The sequence below is a fragment of the Pristis pectinata genome, chromosome 3 (genome assembly GCF_009764475.1).
Source record: "Pristis pectinata isolate sPriPec2 chromosome 3, sPriPec2.1.pri, whole genome shotgun sequence".
NCBI lineage: Eukaryota > Metazoa > Chordata > Chondrichthyes > Rhinopristiformes > Pristidae > Pristis > Pristis pectinata.
In genome coordinates this window covers 81,502,552-81,522,465 of record NC_067407.1, presented here as the reverse complement: position 1 = coordinate 81,522,465, position 19,914 = coordinate 81,502,552, and the positions used below count along the sequence as shown (strand labels likewise).

General features: G+C 45.8%; 1 protein-coding gene across 1 annotated transcript in view; it reads right to left on the bottom strand.

Annotated features, from left to right (window-relative positions):
* The window catches only part of slc24a3 (solute carrier family 24 member 3), a 299,931-nt gene that overhangs the window by 15,570 nt on the left and 264,447 nt on the right, over positions 1-19,914 (bottom strand). Inside the window, exons 8-13 of the mRNA XM_052012278.1 lie at positions 17,143-17,168; positions 16,127-16,180; positions 11,320-11,456; positions 8,138-8,298; positions 6,406-6,673; positions 4,101-4,267 (exon numbers count right to left, since the gene is read on the bottom strand). Coding sequence (XP_051868238.1) covers positions 4,101-4,267; positions 6,406-6,673; positions 8,138-8,298; positions 11,320-11,456; positions 16,127-16,180; positions 17,143-17,168 — 813 coding nt within the window. The remainder of the gene's footprint in view (positions 1-4,100; positions 4,268-6,405; positions 6,674-8,137; positions 8,299-11,319; positions 11,457-16,126; positions 16,181-17,142; positions 17,169-19,914) is intronic.

Below are 19,914 nucleotides of genomic sequence, written 5' to 3'. Positions count from 1 at the left end.
CCTGGTTTACTTTTAGATCCTTTTTTAAACAATGGAACTACATGAGCTACCCTCCAGTCCTCCGGCACCACACTGCAATTTCTACACTAGTCTCTCTCAATGTCCGAGGAAGTATCTTAGGCCCGGGGGATTTATCTACCTTTATTCGCTGTAAAGCAGCAAGCACCTCCTCCTCTTTAATCTCTATATGTTCCATGACACTATTGTCTGTTTCCCTTCCTTCCATATCCACGATGCCAGTTTCCTGAGTAAATACTGATGCAAAAAAACTGTTTAGGATCTCCCCCATCTCTTGAAGCTCCACACATAGACAACCACTCTGATCTTCTAGGGGACCAATTTTGTCCCTTACTATCCTTTTACTCTTAATATACTTGTAGAAACCCTTTGGGTTTACCTTCACATTACCTGCCAAAGCAGCCTCATGTCTTCTTTTTGCCTTCCTGATTTCCTTTTTTACTATTTTCTTACTTTTTCTATACTCTTCAAGTACCTCATTTGTTCCTAGTTGCCTATACCTGCTATACACCTCTCTCTTTTTCTTAACCAGATCGCCAATATCCCTTGAAAACCAAGGTTCCCTCTGCTTGTTAACTTTGCCTTTAATCCTGGCAGGAACATGCAAACTCTGCACTCTCAAAATTTCGCCTTTGAAGGCCTTCCACTTACTGAGCACGTCCTTGCCAGAAAACAACTTATCCCAATCCACTCTTCGTAGATCCTTTCTCATTTCCACAAAATTGGCCTTTCTCCAATTTAGAACCTCAACCCGAGGACCAGACCTGCCCTTATCCATAATTAACTTGAAACCAATGACATTATGGTCACTGGACCCAAAATGCTCACCTACACATACTTCTGTCACCTGACCTGCCTGGTTCCCTAATAGGAGATCAAGTATTGCATTCTCTCTCGTTGGTACCTCTATATATTGATTTAGAAAACTTCCCTGAACACATTTGACAAATTCCAAGCCATTCAGATCTTTCACAGTGTGGGAGTCCCAGTCAATATGTGGAAAGTTAAAAGCCCCTACTATTAAAACTTTCTGTTTCTTACATTGGTCTGCTATCTCACTACAGATTTGTTCCTCCAATTCTCTCTGACTATTGGGCAGTCTATAATACAACCCTATTAGTGTGGCCACACCTTTCCTGTTCCTCAGCTCCACCCATATGGCCTCAGTAGACGAGCACTCCGGGCTGTCCTGTCTACGCACAGCTGTGATATTTTCCCTGACTAGTAATGTCACTCCTCCCCCTTTCATCCCTCCCCCTCTATCACGTCTGAAACAACGGAACTCCCGAACATTAAGCTGCCAGTCCTGCCCTTCCTGCAACCAGGTCTCACTAATAGCAATAATGTCATAATGCCACGTGCCAATCCACGCCCTAAGCTCATCTGCCTTACCTACAATACTTCTTGCATTGAAATAGATGCACCTGAGGACATTTCTATCACATACAACCCTTTGATTCCTGTCGATACCTGCAGTCCTTGCATGACCTTTTTCCTCCTCCACCTCACTATCTGTTCTAACACTCTGGTTCCGCTCCCCCTGCAAATCTAGTTTAAACCCCCCGGAGCAGCACTAGCAAACCTACCCGCAAGAATGTTAGTCCCCCTCCAGTTCAGGTGCAAACCGTCCCGTCGGAACAGGTCCCACCTTCCCTGGAACAAAGCCCAATTGTCTAGAAACATGAAGCCCTCCCTCCTGCACCAATTCCTTAGCTACGTATTTAGCTGCATGATCCTCCTATTTCTAGCCTCACTAGCTCGTGGCACGGGTAGCAATCCTGAGATTGCAACCTTGGAGGTCCTGTCCTTCAACTTTGCACCTAATTCTCCAAACTCTCTTTGACCTTGCTCTCAAATGACCTTGCCAAAGAACAAAGACAGAGAAAGTGTAAGTGCAAAGTTGAAATCATCTCACTAGGTTTTGATCCTGATTTTCCCCAACAGCTCCTGCAAGCCCTGGAAGCTGTGTCAATGAGATCTCATCCCAGACCCCCTCTCCCTTAACTAAATGCATCTTTTGATCATTTTAAATAGCCCCCCATGCACATTCCCTGAGTGCTGCTAATTTCTCAAGGACTAAGCCCTATCCCATTAATTCCCTGCCTGAGAAATGTTTATGCTTCCTCTTCCAGCCACTATTTTCACCAGTCAGTGCAATAATTCCCTTGCTGTGAGAAATGGAACTGAGCTATGGAAACAGGTTACTCCAGCCTTTGTACTATAAATAAGCGCTGCCTCCAACAAACTGAAGACCTGTCGTGCCTATAAATGTGCTAATAAAATATATTGTTCTGTTATGGTACAGATTCAATAAATACTTGAAAATATAAGGAACTGGAAGCTTTTAAGAGGATGCAGAAGAGGTTTACCAGGATGTTGCCTGGACTAAAGAGGATTAGCTATAAGGCAAGAGGTTGGACAAACTTGGGTTGTTTTCTCTGGAGAATCGGAGGCTGAGGGGAGACCTGATAGAAATATGTAAAATTATGAGAAGCACAGATAGGGTAGACAGTAAGAGTCTTTTTCCCAGGGTAGAAGTGTTAAATACTAAAGGCCATGATTTTAAGGTGAGAGGGGGAAAGTTTAAAGGAGGTTTATGTGGCCAGTTTCTTTTTTACACAGAAAGATGCGATAGCAACGTTTAAGAGACATTTAGACAGACGCATGAACAGGCAAGTAATTGAGGGATATAGATCATGTGCAGTTTAAATTGGCATCATGGTCGGCACAGGGCCTGTTCCTGTACTGTACTGTTCTATGCTCTATGTTCTATGGACAGTGTTCAGACAGGGGAATGTAGCACAAGAACACTGTGTAGTGTATGAAATTTACAGAATGGAAGTCCAGTTTTATGCGTGTCACACAATTAGGTGAAGCCCCTACTTTGCTATAAGGGACGGTGGGACCCATTTCACTAGAAGGTTAGCAAACAGCAATCTGGGAAAAGCAGAGGGTTCCCCGAAGACAGTGGGAGACTCTGGGAGTGCACTGAGATGGCTCATCAACTGAAGAAATAGTGATTTGACTTCATGGCATACCAGCATCTTCTTGATATGGGGAGAGTCCTGACACAGAGGCAGCCAATGATTTGGCTGATTCAACAACATGTTTTAACATTAGCCTGTGGCTATCATAAATTGTGAGGCAATCAAACTGCCTCTGAACATCAAGTTCAAACAAAAGTCACAAGGTGCAGATTTGATCAATTGACTATTAAGGGAGAAGGAAGGATAACATATTCTCTGTTGATGAAACAGACTAACTGTGTATTCTGATCAACTGAATGAGCTGGAAGGTGTTCCAACCATGAAGTTACATACAACACACTCTGCCAAAAGGAGTTTCTGGCAAATGCACCTTGAAGATTTACTTTCTAATTTTTTTACTGGTCCTTTCCTGACTCATTGTGGGTACCCATAAGCTGGCCTCTGGTGTTGGTTCAAGTGCCCGCTCTCCATGTGTGAACATGGACAGTGATTGCGGGGCAGGCTAGTTAAGAGTGAGAGGTAGCATCATCCCCATCTGAACTCCGCTTGTCCAATTGCGGACAGTGGCCACTGCCCAGAGACTGGGGTTCAAAGCCCCTGGCTGTATCTTTCAAGAGTGCAGCAAGGACGCATGGAAGCGGGCTGAGGACTGTCCACCTCACCTGAGGCTGGGTAATTAAGACATCTTTATTAGTCACATGTACATCGAAACACACAGTGAAATGCATCTTTTTTTTTGCATAGAGTGTTCTGGGGGCAGCCCGCAAGTGTCGCCACACCTCTGGGACCAACAGTAGCATGCCCACAACTTCCTAACCCCTATGTCTTTGGAATGTGGGAGGAAACCAGAGCACCCGGAGGAAACCCACGCAGACACGTGGAGAACGTACAAACTCCTTACAGACAGCGGCTGGAATTGAACCTGGGTCATTGGTGCTGTAATAGCGTTATGCTAACTACTACTCTGGTTTTGAAACAGCAACTTTCACAGAGAGATTGGTCATTAGCTATTCCAATGGGCACTACACCAAGGGTCACCACCTTCACTCCAGCCAAGAAAGCACCAGAGGAAACCCATTCTTTCCAGCCACTCACCATCCACACCATCACATACGAGAAAACTGCGATCCACAAGGTAGCTGCGACAAAGGTGAACATGAAATACTTCTCCCATCGAGGCTTGGCACAGTTCGGGATCGTGAAGTACATCAGGAAACACAGTGGCCATGCAATTGCCCACTTTATTACGTCCCACATTCCCACTGTGGAGAGAGCAGAAGAAATAAGGGTCATAGTCAGAAACAGGCACTGCCACCAGGTGGGGACCTCTTGGATTCTGACTCAACAATAAGGATAGATGATACATTTCAAGTCTGGGTGCTGCGTGACTGGGGTCTGTGAAGTGAGAGTGTTCCTTGTACTTGTTGACCTTGTCTTTCCAGACTGTAGAGGTCGTAGCTGTGTGTGCTGACAAGGAAGCTAGTCAGTTACTGCAGTAGATCCTCTGCACACTGCAGTCAGGAAATAACACTGCCTCTGCAGCTCAGCTTTCATTATGATGAATGGGCATTGACCCAAAACATTAACTCTGTTTTTCTCTCCACAGATGCTGCCTGACCTGCTGAGTGTTTCCACAGCATTTTCTCTTTGTATTTTATCATATACAACACTGATTCAAGACCTCAGGGAAAACCCATGAGGCAAACACCCCAACATGTAGGGATATTCAGTGCATCTTTGTTTAGACATTTGTCGGGATTTACAATGCTATCTGCCTAGTACTATTTCCCACTAAGTTTATTTGGTGAATGTCACACTTCTGCCTGTCAGCTGATTACAGATATGATGGGCAGGGAGCAATGAATCACATGACACATTGCACAACAATGAACATTGCCCGTCAATTATTTGGAGGTGGAAATTGAGTGAAGCAGATGTGTGTGGTTGGCTTTTAAAACAAGGACATTTTGTAACACAGTTCCAGCAGTTTTACCACAACTTCCTTTGCAAGCTCACTGAGTACGTTCTCAGTTTTTGTTCAAAAACCAAACTGCTGGAAGAACTCAGCAGGTCAGACAGCGTCTGTGGAAGCGAAGGGATCGTCAATGTTTCAGGTCAAGACCCTGTATTAGGACTGAGAGTGTGGAGGGGAGATAGCCAGTACAGAGAAGGGATAGGGAGGGGTGAGACAGGGGCTGGCAGGTGATAGGTGGAACCAGGTGAGGGGGGAGGGATGAATAACTCTCGCTGGCTGCCTGCTCAGCCTCACCTGAAGCAGGAGCCTCACGTGGACATCTTCAGATAAGCCAGCTCCAGCCTGATTGGTGACATCCTGGGCAGCACACCACTGCCCCAACCATAACTCACAAGTGTTAACCACAGTGCCTCTTGCAAAGGTGAATATCCCTCTCTCCCTGACTGGTCTCCCCCACAGCCACCCCTCCACCCAGTAGTTGTGCAGTGAACCTAACAAAACTGTGAACAGTAAAGCACAGTGGACAGTCTGCACATGCAACAGCTTTGGAAAAGGCAGGCGTGGACTATCTGGGTCCCTCTTCACTCTCACAAAATTAGAGTCACAGCATTACAGAGAGATGCAGCACAACATGAGACCTGCAGCTCTTCAAATCTGCGCCGACCATCAACCACCCACTGATGAAAAACACGATGATGCTGGAGGAACTCAGCAGGCCAGGCAGCATCCGTGGAGAAAAGCAGGCGGTCAACGTTTTGGGTCAGGACCCTTCTTCAGGATTGTTTCTCTAGTATCAACCACCCACCACCCATTTACAATAAGCCTACATTAATCCCACTTTTTTTTATCTCCCCACATTCTCATCAACTCCTCCCAGATTCTACCACTCCCCTACACACTGGGGGCAATATACAGTGGTCAATTAACCTACCAACCCGTATGTCATTGGGGTGTGGGAAAAAACCGGAGCAGCCGGAGGAAACCCACGCAAACACAGGGAGAACGTCCAAACTCCACACAGACAGCACCGGGGGTCAGGATTGAACCTGGGTCTCTGGTCCCGTGAGGCAGTGGCTCAACTTGCTGCATCACTTTGCCTCCCCAAAAATTAACTTGGGTCATGAATCATGCAGCACCCTGATGTGGAGGGAAGAGCGAAGCTGAGAGAATGGACTTGCGGCTGGGGCTGAGAGACCAAGAGCTTCTGGGTGGTGTTGGGAAGACCATAACACAGGGTGGAAGCATGTTGGCAACTGGAATGGGAATCAGATAGTGGTAGTTCTTTCAGAGGTCCACAGAGTGTCACCTGTCTGTCTGAGATTACGTTGGATTAATAATGGAGAATGAAGTGAGATTTGCTGTTGTAAACAAAGAGGCACTTTGCAAAGGGACCACAAGGCCCTCTCCCTCCTCCTGCCCACTCACCAGGTAAGTGGAATGGCACGTACGGCCCTTCACCTTCCTCCTCCTCCTCTTCCTCTTCGTCATTTTCATTGTTCTGGTTGTCCTCGTTCTCAGCCTCCCTCTCATTGCTGGCCTCAGCCCTGTCCTCCTCCCTCCACTGCCCACTCACGCTCCTCTCCGCTGAGCAGCTCGGCCCAGTTCCGTTCTCCATGTTGTGCTTGCCGGGCATTTTAATGGAAACCTCGGGTTCTCCATTAGAAACGGTCTTGCTGCTGATTAGCCTTTGTCTCTGCAAACACAGCGGACGTGAAAACAGCCGTTTGCCCCAATTACAACACGGACTGGCGATTTCGGCCAGGACTGATTTGCTTAAAGTTTCAGAAAGAAGAACTTAAAGTAAAAGAAAACCATCATAACTGCCCAGGTAAATGAGAAGAATGCTAAACTGTATGTCTTTCTGATCTAATAAAGATCACATTGGAAAAGGTTTGGAATTTAATTACTTTAATGGATCACAGCCAAAGACTGGACAGGGTTCCCCCTTGCAAATAACAGGACTGCTCACCGGGCACATACTGCCCACATTTTTATTGCTGACCTGTATTAGTCAACCGGCATTAATGATTTGCCATGACCATCAGAGACCGGCAGAGCACAAGGGCGTGAAGTGCACTTGCTATAGCAGGCTGCATGTGAGGTGCCACACTGGCTTTCCCATGTTGCTTCAACTCACTTTAACACTTGTAGCCCCGACATGAACCTCTAACAGATGCAAACCCTCACTCGGTTACATGGGTTGGGACTGCAAATCAAGTTTGGGGGGTTTGGTCAAGTAGGAGAATCACGATGACCCAGAGATGGATGCTGGGGGAAACCCACAATAGTTTGCATGTTTGCATCATGTTACCGCACATTCCTTACAGCGGAAAAAATCATAGAAACACCAATAAGAGGTGAGGTCTGCATACAATTCTGATTGGCTCAATACCCCCCAATCTGCTCTTGTCAGCTCCAGCAATAAATCATTGCCAATCGGACACAGGGCTGCTCCATACTGTCTGTCCACACTACTGTATCAACACCATATAGCTGGCCTGGCCCTCTTCCTCACAGAGACAATCTGCTGCCATGCCTACACCACAGGGACCAAGACTGAGTCACCTACCTTCACTGTAACAGTACCGTATCGGACCGTATTATTCTATGCCTTGTCTATTTAAGTGTCTCTCTAAATGCCTATTAAGTGCAGTGATAGTACTGACTCTACCACCTCCACTGGCAGCACGTTCCAGATATCAACCGCCCTCTGTGTAAAAGAAACCTTACCCCTCAGATCCCCTTAAATTTCCTACCTGTGCCCACTTGGTTTTAATATCCCTTTTCTCGTGAAGCTAGGCTAGACCGTGATATGAGGGACCATAATTGGTAACTGGAAAGAGTGAACCCAATGGACTGAATAGGCTTATCTTATTTAAAATTTACTTTTGTCTGATCAACAACTTCACTGTTTGTGGGCACGTGTGTGCACCTTGGGCTTGGGGCTGTAATACAAACACAGGCAGGCTTCTGTCTTACCTGTTGCCAGGTAGAATCTCGCAACCCAAGTTTCTCCACCTGATACCTTCTGTAGCTGGCAGGAGTCAATTCCTGCCTCACCACAGCGAAGGTACATAATTGGCTGTAAAATAGCCGGGATTTTCCTGAGAGGTGAAAGGTGCCATATAAATGCAAGTTTGTTTTTTTTCCCAATTACCTCATTGATGAGCATGCGACTGGCCATGCTCAGCCTGGTTTTGGGTCCAAAGTGGCTGGTTATCATGATCCTGAGACTGGCCTCGGAGAAAGACAGCTGGTGTGGGTACGCCGAGAGCAGTTCATCCACCATGAGCACCGATGAGTTACGGGAGAAGTTGGCTGTAAAGGAGAGGCAGGCTGTGTTAACCCTTTCACCAGTGTCACACTCGCCAGTAGAATGGCCGCCATTGCTCTTTAATTTCCCAAGGCTGTGTCTACTTCCTCAAACTAGTGACGCTTCATAACTCTACACACCCTCCTTTAGTTAGGATGTAGGCTGCCAAGGCAGGAGGGTTCTTCAAAGTCACCCATCAGTCATAGTGCCATAAGCCACGGAAAAGGTCCTTTGGCCCAACTCGTCTATGCCAACCAAGATGCCCATCTAAGCTCGTCCTATTTGCCCGCATTTGGTCGATATCCCTCGAAAACTTTCCTATCCACGTACCTGTCCCAATGTCTTTTAAATGCTGTCATTGTATCTGCCTCAACCACTTCCTTTGGCAGCTCACTCCATATACACACCACCTTCTGTGAGAAGAAGTTGCCCCTCAGATCCCTTTTACATCTTTCCCCTCTCACCTTAAACCTATGCCCTCTAGTTTTTGATTCCCCGACCCTGGGGAAAAAGCTGCGTGCATTCACCTTGTCAATGCACCTTATGACTTTATACCATTCCTTGGCACATTTCTTCCAAATGTCCATTTTTCTCCCCACTTATGTGTGCCTCATGACAAAGAGAAGTTATGTTAACAAAGGCACTGATAAAAGACAAGCCATAATGTACCTCTTCCCACCCTTCTGTGTTATAACCTGCATCTGGAAGTGGCTGATGGTAGAAGCTCCAGGCAGGAAGCTTGCTGGAGGCTGGATAAGGGAAATAACTCAATTTTCCTTACTTAAGGGAATGTTCCCCTACACCAAGTCATTAGGCGTAGCTCTTCAGTTGAGTCCAGCAATGTTCATCACAAGTTGAGATAGCAGAAAGAATCATTCACACTGTCTGATAATAAAATTTCAGGCAAGAGGGCGTTTAGCCTGTGTACAACCAGAGAAGCTGGGATTGTTGTCTAGATCAAAGGTTGTTAAGGGGAGATTTAACAGAGGTGTTTAAAATTATGAAGGATTATGTCAGAGTAGGACTGTGCCCAGTCACTGGAGGGTCAGTAACTGGAGGACTGCATACGTTGGATAAATGGCAAAAACTCCAGCGGCTCGATGAGTGTTTTCCCCTTTTGGTGACTGGTTGTGGTCTGAAATGCACTCTCTAGAAGAATGATGGAAGTGTGTTCATTTGTGACTTTCAGAAGGGCAGTGGGTAAATACTTAAAAAGTGGATAAAGCACAAGAGGAGCAGAACAGATTGAATAGCACTTTAAAAGAGCCAGGACAAGCTGCCTGCTGTCCCTTTGGCAGGCAAAGCCAAAGGTTTCTGCTGGGCCATTGTTTACAGATTGTAATCTCACATTAGTGTCCTTGTTACCTAAGCACTCTTGGTTTCCCTGAAGAAACGCGCAGCATGGTCTTCCACTGTTGGAAGGGTTCTCTCAAAATTGAACCACCTGAAGCATGTCCGTGGCAACACTTGCTCTTTTAAAAATACGATGCTTTAAAGGCCCTTTAAAGATTTTTCCTGAGCTCGGTATAAATGTCCCATGCCCTGCACCAGCACCTGTGCAAGCCTCGACACAAGCCACTGGGCCAATGCACAGAATCACCACCAAGCCCAATTCAATGTTTTGTTGTGGGCAGCTTCAGTAGTGGAGAGGAGCAGTGGAGATGTCTTGAGAGTAGGAGCAGAAATCCCGCCTGCTCACTGGGCTTGCAACGTCTCTTTGAAAACAATAGATGGTGGATTTGGTGACAATTGGGGCTGAGAGATGGAAGACTTTACATCTGAGACTTCCTGTTACAGACCTACATGACTATGTGTGACCTTTACAGAGGGAGTGTAGCAGGTAGAAACTTCCCATTGAACGCTGGCTGTCAAATAGTAGCTATACCTTCAATTCAATCAACTCCATTGCTCTACAGAGCTATCTCCTACTTTCCACTCAAACTTCAACAACCATCCTTCTGACCAAGCTTATGGTCACCAATAGAATGGCTCGATGGTTATGGCTTGGAAGGAGACCGTTTGGCCCATTGAGTCCAGGCTGACTAACAATCCAGCTAATCCCACTACCCTGCCGCTCTTCTTTTTGACTGGTATCCCTTTTGGCATATCCCAAAGTGTCAACAATGCAAGGTGATTACACTGTTGAAATGTGGGAAAGGCAGCAGCCAAATTGTGCACAGCAAGATCCCACAAACAGCAACATGGTATTGACCAAATAACCTTTATTGACCAGGGCACCAGAAATAACATCCCTGCTCTTTGAAACAGTGCCAAGGGAGCTTTAACATCCTCCAAAGAGGGCAGCCAGTGCTTCAATTTAAAATCTCATATAAAATGAGGCACCTCTGGCAGTGAAGCACTCCCTTGGAACTGCACTTGAGTGCCAGCCTTGATGGTTTTGCTCAAGTCAGAAGATCCCGGCTCAAGGACCAGAGGGGCAGCAATGGAAGCACAGCTGAGACATTCAAAGGTTCTTGGATATCTGTGTTACAGGGACTAAGGGAACCATATAAATTCAGTGAGTTGCACCATGACCACACTTCTCCCCAAGGCCAAACTCGTTTCTGCCTTGCAGTTTTGAACAGTCCTCTCTGCTGCCTCCTTCCACATCCTCAAGAGCCTCTTGAAAATCTCTCATGGATTGCTATTGTACTTAAGTAGCTTCTAAGATGCGTGATGCAAATCTGCTGAAAATTTCTGTGAATTGTGAATTTAAATTTAAATTTTTAAAAAATTTTTTTAAAATTTTATTTTCAGCGTGATAACAGGCCCTTCCGGCCCAACGAGTCCGCACCGCCCATTTTAAACCCAAATTAACCTACCCGTACGTCTTTGCAATGTGGGAGGAAACCGGAGCACCCGGAGGAAACCCACGCAGACACGGGAGAACGTATAAACTCCTTACAGACAGCGACAGGAATCGAACCCCGATCGCTGGCGCTGTAATAGCGTTGCGCTAACCGCTATGCTACCGTGCCGCCCTTAAAAGATGAACAATTTACTGTGCTTTAAAGCCTGGCTCCTACCTTTCTTCAGTAAGACCACAGTGGCATCACAGTTGCTGTTGTCGTCCATTTCTGCATTACTTGCGTTCCCATTGGCCATGTTCACAGATGGCTTCTTCCATTTGTTTTCAAAGAAAATCTGCATTGATGTGTTGAACCTGGGTCCAAGCAGTAATTGGCAAAAATGAGAATATTTTTAATGTGATTCTTTCAAAGTCAGAAGCTTTTGTTATAAAATTACATCAGAGTCCCACAGTAATTATGATGAAGCCCAGTACATACTTCATTGCTACCAGGCTTGTGGAACCTTAGAGAGACACAAGGAGACATCATATGAAGACGGTCTCTGCTTCATAAGTTATCAGAAAGTGTATCCATTTATTACAGGCTTGGCTGTTGTCCAGGGTCTGCTGCAGTCAATGCTGCCCTTCTTTAACCCTATTCCCAACATACACCCCCCATCCCAAACTGCTCCTCTAATAAATCGAGCCCACCCCACATCCCAAGTCACCAAGTCGATCGTTCCAAAGGTTCTGCCTCAGAAAGCAGTCACCAGACTAGAATAAAGCTCCCATCGGGGGAAATCTTGGAGTAGCAGTGGAAACTGTATTCAGTATCTAAAGGACCCAATGATAAGACTGACAAGTTTGCCATGCTTTTCACTTTGAGTTCGGATCCCTAATGTCACCAAAGTTTCTAGGCTCTTCTATGGTAATTCTTCTGTCATCTCTATTTTGCTACTTTTTCAACTTCCACGACTCCCTAATCAGAAAAAGCAGTCCATGCTGACATGGAGAAAGACCTGGGCAACATTCAGGCATGGGCTGAAAAATGGCAAGTTACACTATGACCACTTTGTGCACTACAATGGACTTTGTTTTTTTTTGCTCTAACTGTCCCCTTTCTTGCCACACAAGTCTAGGCAACAGTCCAACAGGAGATGGCCTTACCACCTACCCTTGTCATTCAACGGCATTATATTACCCAGTCCCTCCCCATCAATATCCTGGGTGGTCACCAATCACCAGAAACTTAACTGGATTAAGTAAACAAGCATTGCAGCTACAAGAACAGGCCAGAGATTGGGTATTCTGCATTGAGTGGCATCCCTAAGCCTCACACCAAGTCATGAGTTAGTAGCAGAGTCAGAATACCCTCCATTTACCTGGATGAGTGTAGTTAGCTCCAACAACACTTGAGAAGCTCGACACCATCCAGGACAAAGCAGCCCACATCATTGGCACTCCATCCACAACCTGACTTCACATTTCCTCCACCATCAGCACACTGCGGCTGCAGTGTGTGCCATCTACAAAATGCACCACAGTTACCCACCCAGGCTACTCCAGCAGCACCTCCTAAACTTAAAGCCTTCACCACCTACACCATCAAGAAGGACAAGGGCAGCAGGAACATGGGAACGCCACCACCAGCAGGTTCCCCTCCAAGTCACATACCATCTTGACTTGGAAATATATCACTGCTCCTTCACTACTGTTGGAACTAAATCCTGGAACTCACTCCCCAACAGCATTGTGGAAGCAACTACATCAGAAGGATTGCAACAGTTGAAGAAGATAGCTCACCACCACCTTCTCAAGGGCATTTAGAGATGATCAATAAATGCTGGTCTTGCCAGTAAAGTCCCAATTCCAAAAGATGAATAAATTAAAAGATCCAACAATGGTTCTCATCCATCATCAAAGATCCCCACCATCTGGGCCACGTCATCTTCTCACAGCTACCATTAGTCAGGAGATACAGAAGCCTGAAGTCCCACACCACCAAGAACAGCTACTTCACTTCAACCGTTCGGTTCCCTTGAACCAACCTGTATAATCCTATTCACTATCTCAGTCCAGCAACGCTATGACCACTTTGCACTACAATAGAGCTTGTTTTTTTTTGCTCTAATTGTACCCTTTCTTGCAAAAATTGTGTATAATGTTTAATTTTGGTTTTCTTCTGAATTCTGCTTATATGATATGTCCCTGTAATGCAGCTGCAAGTCAGCTTTTAATCACACCTTTGCATACATGTACTTGTGCATTTGACAATAAACCCGGCACTGACTTTCTGCATTATTTCAATGAACAGTTGACTTCCAGGTGGGTTTAAAAGTTCCCAAAAGTTCCCATTGATAGCAATACCTGTACCTGTAGCAGACAAGCTGTACTCGTGAGGGCAGAGGGTGGCAATGATGTGTTGTCAATTGGAACATCAACAACACAAGTCAATCAACTTAACATCAATGTGGAAACCTAGGGATAAATGTCTTGATAAGCTGGAGTGCCTCTTACTCAGTGACTGACATCAGCTTGAAAGGAGTGATGAATTGATGAATGGAAGGCCACAATGGCTTATTGGCCATACACATAGGGCCAATAAGCCTTTCATACTCCCTTCATATTCATCCAAAAAAAATGTGGAGTTAATCAAAGTTATTCTTTGGAGTGGAGGACATGCCCAGCCTCACCTGCTGGGCACGTCTTCCTGCTCTGCATTTTGCAACTCCTACAGTCCTTTGTCTCTGCTCTTTTGTCTGTCCTCACTCTCTAGCTGCTCCCATTCACTCAATGGAGACACAAGAGACCGCAGATGCTGGAACCTGGAGCAACAAACGAGATGCTGGAGGAGCAAGTCAGGCAGCATCAGTTGTTACCTAACCTGCTGAGTTCCTCCAGCATTTTGTTCGTTGTCCCATTCACTCAATGACCAGATAACCATATCCTCTTGGTCCTTTCCTTATACGTATATAACCTTATCCCCATGGTCATCCTATCAGAGAAACCCCCTCTCCCCCACCCACTCTGCAGCTTATCAAGTTTCTTTTGTCTCCTTCCCAGTTCTGACCTGAGACGTTAACTCTGTTTCTCTTCCCACGGATGCAGCCTGACCTGCTGAGTATTTCCAGCACTTTCTGTTTTTATTTTATTCTTTGGAGCTAATGCTTATGAGGAATTGTGGGTGTCTATGGAACACATGCAAGGCATGTTGAGGCCAATCTTCTGACCTGTGGATAGATACAGGATCCCTCTGAAACAAGGTCTGGCTGAGGTTTTTTAGAATGGCTACACAGTGCAAACTGTGCAAATTTTCCCACAACGTCATCAAGGAGATTTGGGGCAGATGGCTGACAGTCACACCACGCAGAAGGCAAAAGGAACAGGAGCGCAGTCAGCCACCAGACAGTCACACCACGCAGATGACAAAAGGAGCAGCAGCGCAGTCAGCCACCAACATGGTGTCATCAATTCGACAGGGTCTCATACAGCGTAGCTGCTTTTGGCTCACAATTCTGTTGCCAATGCAGTCCTGTCTCAGTCTTCCAGGTCCCATCAGAAATAGGCCTTCACCTATAATCTTCTCAAACTTACCAGAAGTGCGAGATGAAATACAAGACTGGGCACATTATGTGGCACTGTATTCAACACTAGTTAGACCACAGTTTGAATACTGCACAGAGTTCTGCTCAGGACATTGCACTGCAGAGGGTGCAGAGGAGATTTACACAGACATTGCTTGGGTTGGAAAGTTGTTGCTATAATGAATAAAATCAATAAGCTGGGGTTGATCTCTTTGGAAAAGGATGCTGAAGGTAGACTTAAGTGAGATGTATAAAACTACAAGGGGTCCAGAAAGGGTAAGTAAGGACGATGTATTTGCTTTATCATGGGGCCAAAATCTATGGTCGTAGATTTAAAGTGAATGGAAGAAGAATGAGAGGGGAGATGTGGAAAGTTTTTTTTTGCGCTCAAGAGTGTGGTGGGGTCTGGAACTCACTGCCTGAAAGGGTTGGAGGCGGAAACCCTCAACAGACTTAGAGATTAGCTGGATGTGCACTTGAAGAGCTGTCACCTGTCGAGCTATGGACCTAGTGCTGGAAGGTGGGATCAGGGTAGGTGGGCCAGTTTTGACCAGCAGAGGGCACGATGGGCTGAATAGCCATTCTCTGTGTCAAACACTTTATTTTTCAGATTTTATGTCAGAAACATTATTTTCTTGTCACCTGAAAAATGACTGCAGGCCTTCGAAACAGCACCTTCTGCAGAGCTTCAATGGCCTCTCAACTGTTAGTGACACCCACAATGGGCGCGAGTGCCCAGTGTGGCTCTCTCTCCATGGATGGCTTGTGGTGTGCCTACTTTTAAGTACTTCTTCTGGGGGCTATCCCAGCAGTGGGAGTGTAAGAGGTGTCAAGGTTGCTCTGTGCATGGCCTTTGGCTTTGAACTGGCTCTTGCCTTCCATTATCTGCCTCTTGCAGGCTGTACTAAAGCCACTAATGTGTGGGCAACTTGAGCCCACATGCTTCTCTGGCACCTCTGTGGTCATCAGTTGGCTCTGATCAGTTCTGCCTGTCTAGAGCCTGGAGAAATGGTTGCACCTGAATTTCATAGGTCAACCTTTCAATAGGCATGTACCTCCCCGTAGTGCTCCTCTGCCTGTACCAGGCTGTCTCCAGATGAGTATGGGATGAAGTGTAGGATCTACAGCATTGTTTCCGTGCAAAAGGAGGCCATTCAGCCCATCACTAGCTTATAATGAAACTAGCCTATCAGGCTGATTCTGCTCCTCCACCTGGATTTTGGCATTCAAGGACACACCTGCCCTATTCTAAAACCTGCGCTGAGTCAACTGAGTATGGGAATCAAACTGGGTCACCTGTCAAAACCACATGCTTGGATGCAGACTGTCAAACTCCTTGCTGACGCCGTACAGCATTGCTAAAGGGTTGAAGAGAGTGCTCCAATAAAGCTCTATTCACTATTTAATGGGCGGTTCCTATCACCAAATGCCAGAGAACATTAAAAACTTATTAGTCCTTACTTCATAATCAGGATGTAGACTGCGTACATTAGTATCAGGATCAGAGATTCCCACCTGAGGAGGAAAGTGATACAAATCCTAGGATTAGTTCATTGATGTGCACTGCATTACATACAACACAGACAGAATTGCTCCATCATACATTACCACCAAGTGCAGTAGGTGGGGAAAACAGCAAAAATTGGGGACTGCAGGGAAGTAAAGAGATGGGTGCATTAACTGGGAGTGCGCTGTACTGACAGACTATGCAGATGAAGTGAGAGCCAGTGTACGGTACTGATGTTCTGAGAGTGAATGTGGAGTACTGGTAGGCAATGTGCAGTGTGGAGTATTGATGGAGAGGGTGGTGAAGGAAAAATATGGCATGCTTTCCTTCATGGGTCAGGGCAGAGAATGTAAAAGTTCTGCTGCAACTTACTAAAACACTGGTTGGGTCGCACTGGAAGTGCTGTGTGCGATTCTGGCCGACACACTATAGGAAGGATGTGGTTGCACTGGAGCAAATGCAGAGGAGAGTCATCAGAATTGACTTCAGTTACAAGCAGAGGTTGTATAGGCTGGGCTTGTTTTCCCTGCAGCGAGGAAGGCTGAGGGGTGACCTGATGGAGGTGCGTAACACTATAAGAGGAACAGATAGGGCAGATGGTCAGAATCTTTTTCCCATGGTAGGGGTATCAAAAACAAGAGGGCATAGGCTTAAGGCGAGAGGTAGCAGTTTTAAAGGGGATCTAAGGAGACTTTTTTATACACGGAGAGTGGTTGAGAGGAGCAGGTGGAATCAGATACAATCACTATGTTTAAAAGACATTAAGACAGGCAGTTGAATAGGCAAGTCATGGAAGGATATGGACCTAACACGGGCAGATAGGATTAGTGTAAGTGAACATAAAGGTACGTCTGGACATGGTGGGCTGAAGTACCTGTTTCTATGCTGCACGACTTTTGGCTCTGAGTCTAGTGCACACAGGTACTGTATAACATTCCTACAATTTGGGATGTTCGTGAACGACACTTACCAAGAAACCTTTTCATCATAAATAATCTGGAGAGAAAAAGAGAAAATTTACTGAGAATGATCCTTCAGCCATTTCAGAGCTCAGTTTCCATTTCAAATGTGGTATTTAAGCAGGTATCAATCTCAACCAAAGTCAGTGTTAAATTATAGATGATATCAAGTAAATTAATATCAAGAAGGAATACATTTCACCTTTACCAGTAAAAGTAATGAACCAAAGGAAGGCTTGCATTAATATAACATCTTTCACTTCCCTTTCAGAACTTACCGAGGACGTCTCAGTCCATGACACACACTCCAGAACCGAGAGCACATGTACCTCAGTAGTTAAGCTGCAGTAGGTAGATGCTGCTTGCATTTGTGAGCTTGATGGTTGAGCCCCAAGCAATGGACGGAAGCCAACGTGAGGGATGGGCCTTAAGACTCAACATCTGCAAGACAGAGGTCCTCCACCAATCTGCCCCCACTGCAGCACACTGCTCCCCCATGATAAAAGTGAGATAGTTGAGCATGTGGTCCACTTCCCATTTCTCGGGAGCTACTTCTCAGTGAAAGCAGATAGCGATGAAAATCACCATCACTTTCAATGTGTCAGCAGAGTCTTTGGTCCATTGGGAGAAAGGGTATTTGAAGTTCAAGACCTCAAACCTAGCAAAAAAACTCAGGCAGCAGTAATCCCTGCCATTTTCAATGCTTCTGAGACTTGGATTATCTACAGCAGCAAAGTAGTGGGAAAATACCCTCAATACTTTCTCTGCAAAATCCTCCAAATACACTGAGGGATAAGGGAACCAAATCAGTATCCTCTCCCAAGCCAACATCCCGAGTTACTCTCAGACAGCTGCGTTGGGCAGGCTATGTCATTCACATGCCTGACACCAGACTCGCGGAACAGACACTCATATTTCAAAAAGAGGTCACCAGGTGAACAGAGGGACAGGTTCAGGGATGTGCTCCTTCCCTCACTGAAGAAACATAATGTCTCATTGACTTCTGGGAGTCTCTAGGTCATACCCATTCACTGTGGTAATGAGAAACACTGAGGCTATGCATTGGGTGCACACAGAAGCCCTGTGTCAGGGGCATAAGGAGTACACACTGCCTTACCTGCTACCCACCCACCTCCCTTCAGCCACCATCCGCTGCCTGCGGCTCCCACATTGCCCAGCTCAGGATCCTCAAAACTAGAGTGGAAGTAAATGGCCCTGGATCCCGGGGGATGGCCAAAGAAGAAAGATCCTTGAAGTGTAGCCGCTAAGCTGGTCGTTTGAATTTTAAGACCCACCCCAGTGTAGAACAACACTGAATATCAACCCCCTATCATCTGTATGTTGTTAGTGCATGAATAATAGAGACTCTGTGTAGTGATGTACTTCCACATTCTGTCTCTTAAGTACACCGACTTATACTGAGGCAGGTTTATTGTAGATCTTTACCCCAGCTGTGTGCAAATCCTAGAAGTAGTGGGCTCCACTGAAGTGAATAAACCCCATTGCTTTTCTACCCCACCTCCATGAAAATCCTGGCCCTTGCTGAGTTACCCTGCAGTCTCATGGATCTTGCTAAAGTCCTGTCATGTAGCTGATATCATCCCCAGTAGTGGATTCTAGACCAAAGTAAATATTAAAATCTCAGATTGTGGGGGTAAAACAAACAAATAACAATCTGCGTAAGAAACCTCTCCATAAGTATGTGTAATGCCTAACGAGCCAACTAATTGGTTGGTTTGATCACTGGTCAATGGTGCTGGCTGAGCTGAGTCTGGCTGACGGCAGAAGCTCTCCAGTTAGCCTTGGAACCAATGAATTTGGTTGGGTGTGGATCCCCAAATATGGGATGACAAGTAGCACTCTTGGCCCCTTACTCAGAGGTTTACATTCAAGCCCCAGTCCAGATATAGGCGACCCCCACATTACAGGGAGGGGAGGTGAGGTGAGGGTAATTGGTTTACTGTTGTCATATGTACGAAGACAAGGTGAAAAGCTTTTGTCTGCATGCCATCCAGACAGATCATTCCATGCACAAGTACATCAAGGTAGTACAAAAGGAAAAACAATAAAAGAATGCACAATATAGTGTTACAGTTACAGAGATAGTGCAGTACAGGCAGACAATAAGGTGCAAGGCCATAACGAGGTAGGTTGAAAGATCAAAAGTTCATCTTTATTGTGCAGGAGGTCCATTCAAGAGTCTTATAATAGTGCGATAGAAGCTGTCCTTGAGCTTGGGGGTATGTATTCTCAAGCTTCTGTATCTTCTGCCTGATGGAAGGGGGGAGGAGAGAGAATGTCCAGACTGGGGAGGGTTCTGTGATTATGTTATGTACCTAGAAAATGAGCCTTATCACGATTTTCTGTAACGCAGAGCCACATCATCTGTGCATGTCTCAAGAAACACGAGTTGAAAAAAAATTGTGTTGACTTGTTGACTTCCCCTCCCACCCCCCCAACCCCATAAATTCCAAGACAGCAAATTTCATTCCCAATGTCAAATTTTTGGCTAGTGATTTGTGAATTCTACAAGGGTGAACTTCCATAACCCGAATGGCCGTAATGCAGGGGTCACCTGTACACCAGCACAAGGTCTGTGTTAGTGTACTATTCTGGGTAGGAAAGCGGCATAGTTGGACACTCTCCTTTTCACTTGAGAAAATAAACTGAGGACTTGTTTGCTCTCTTGCTTGGTTGTAAAGGTTCCCATGGTGAAGAGCACAGGAGTTTTCCCCAGATGTCCAGTCCAATATTTGTCCCTTAAACAACAGATTGTGTGAAAC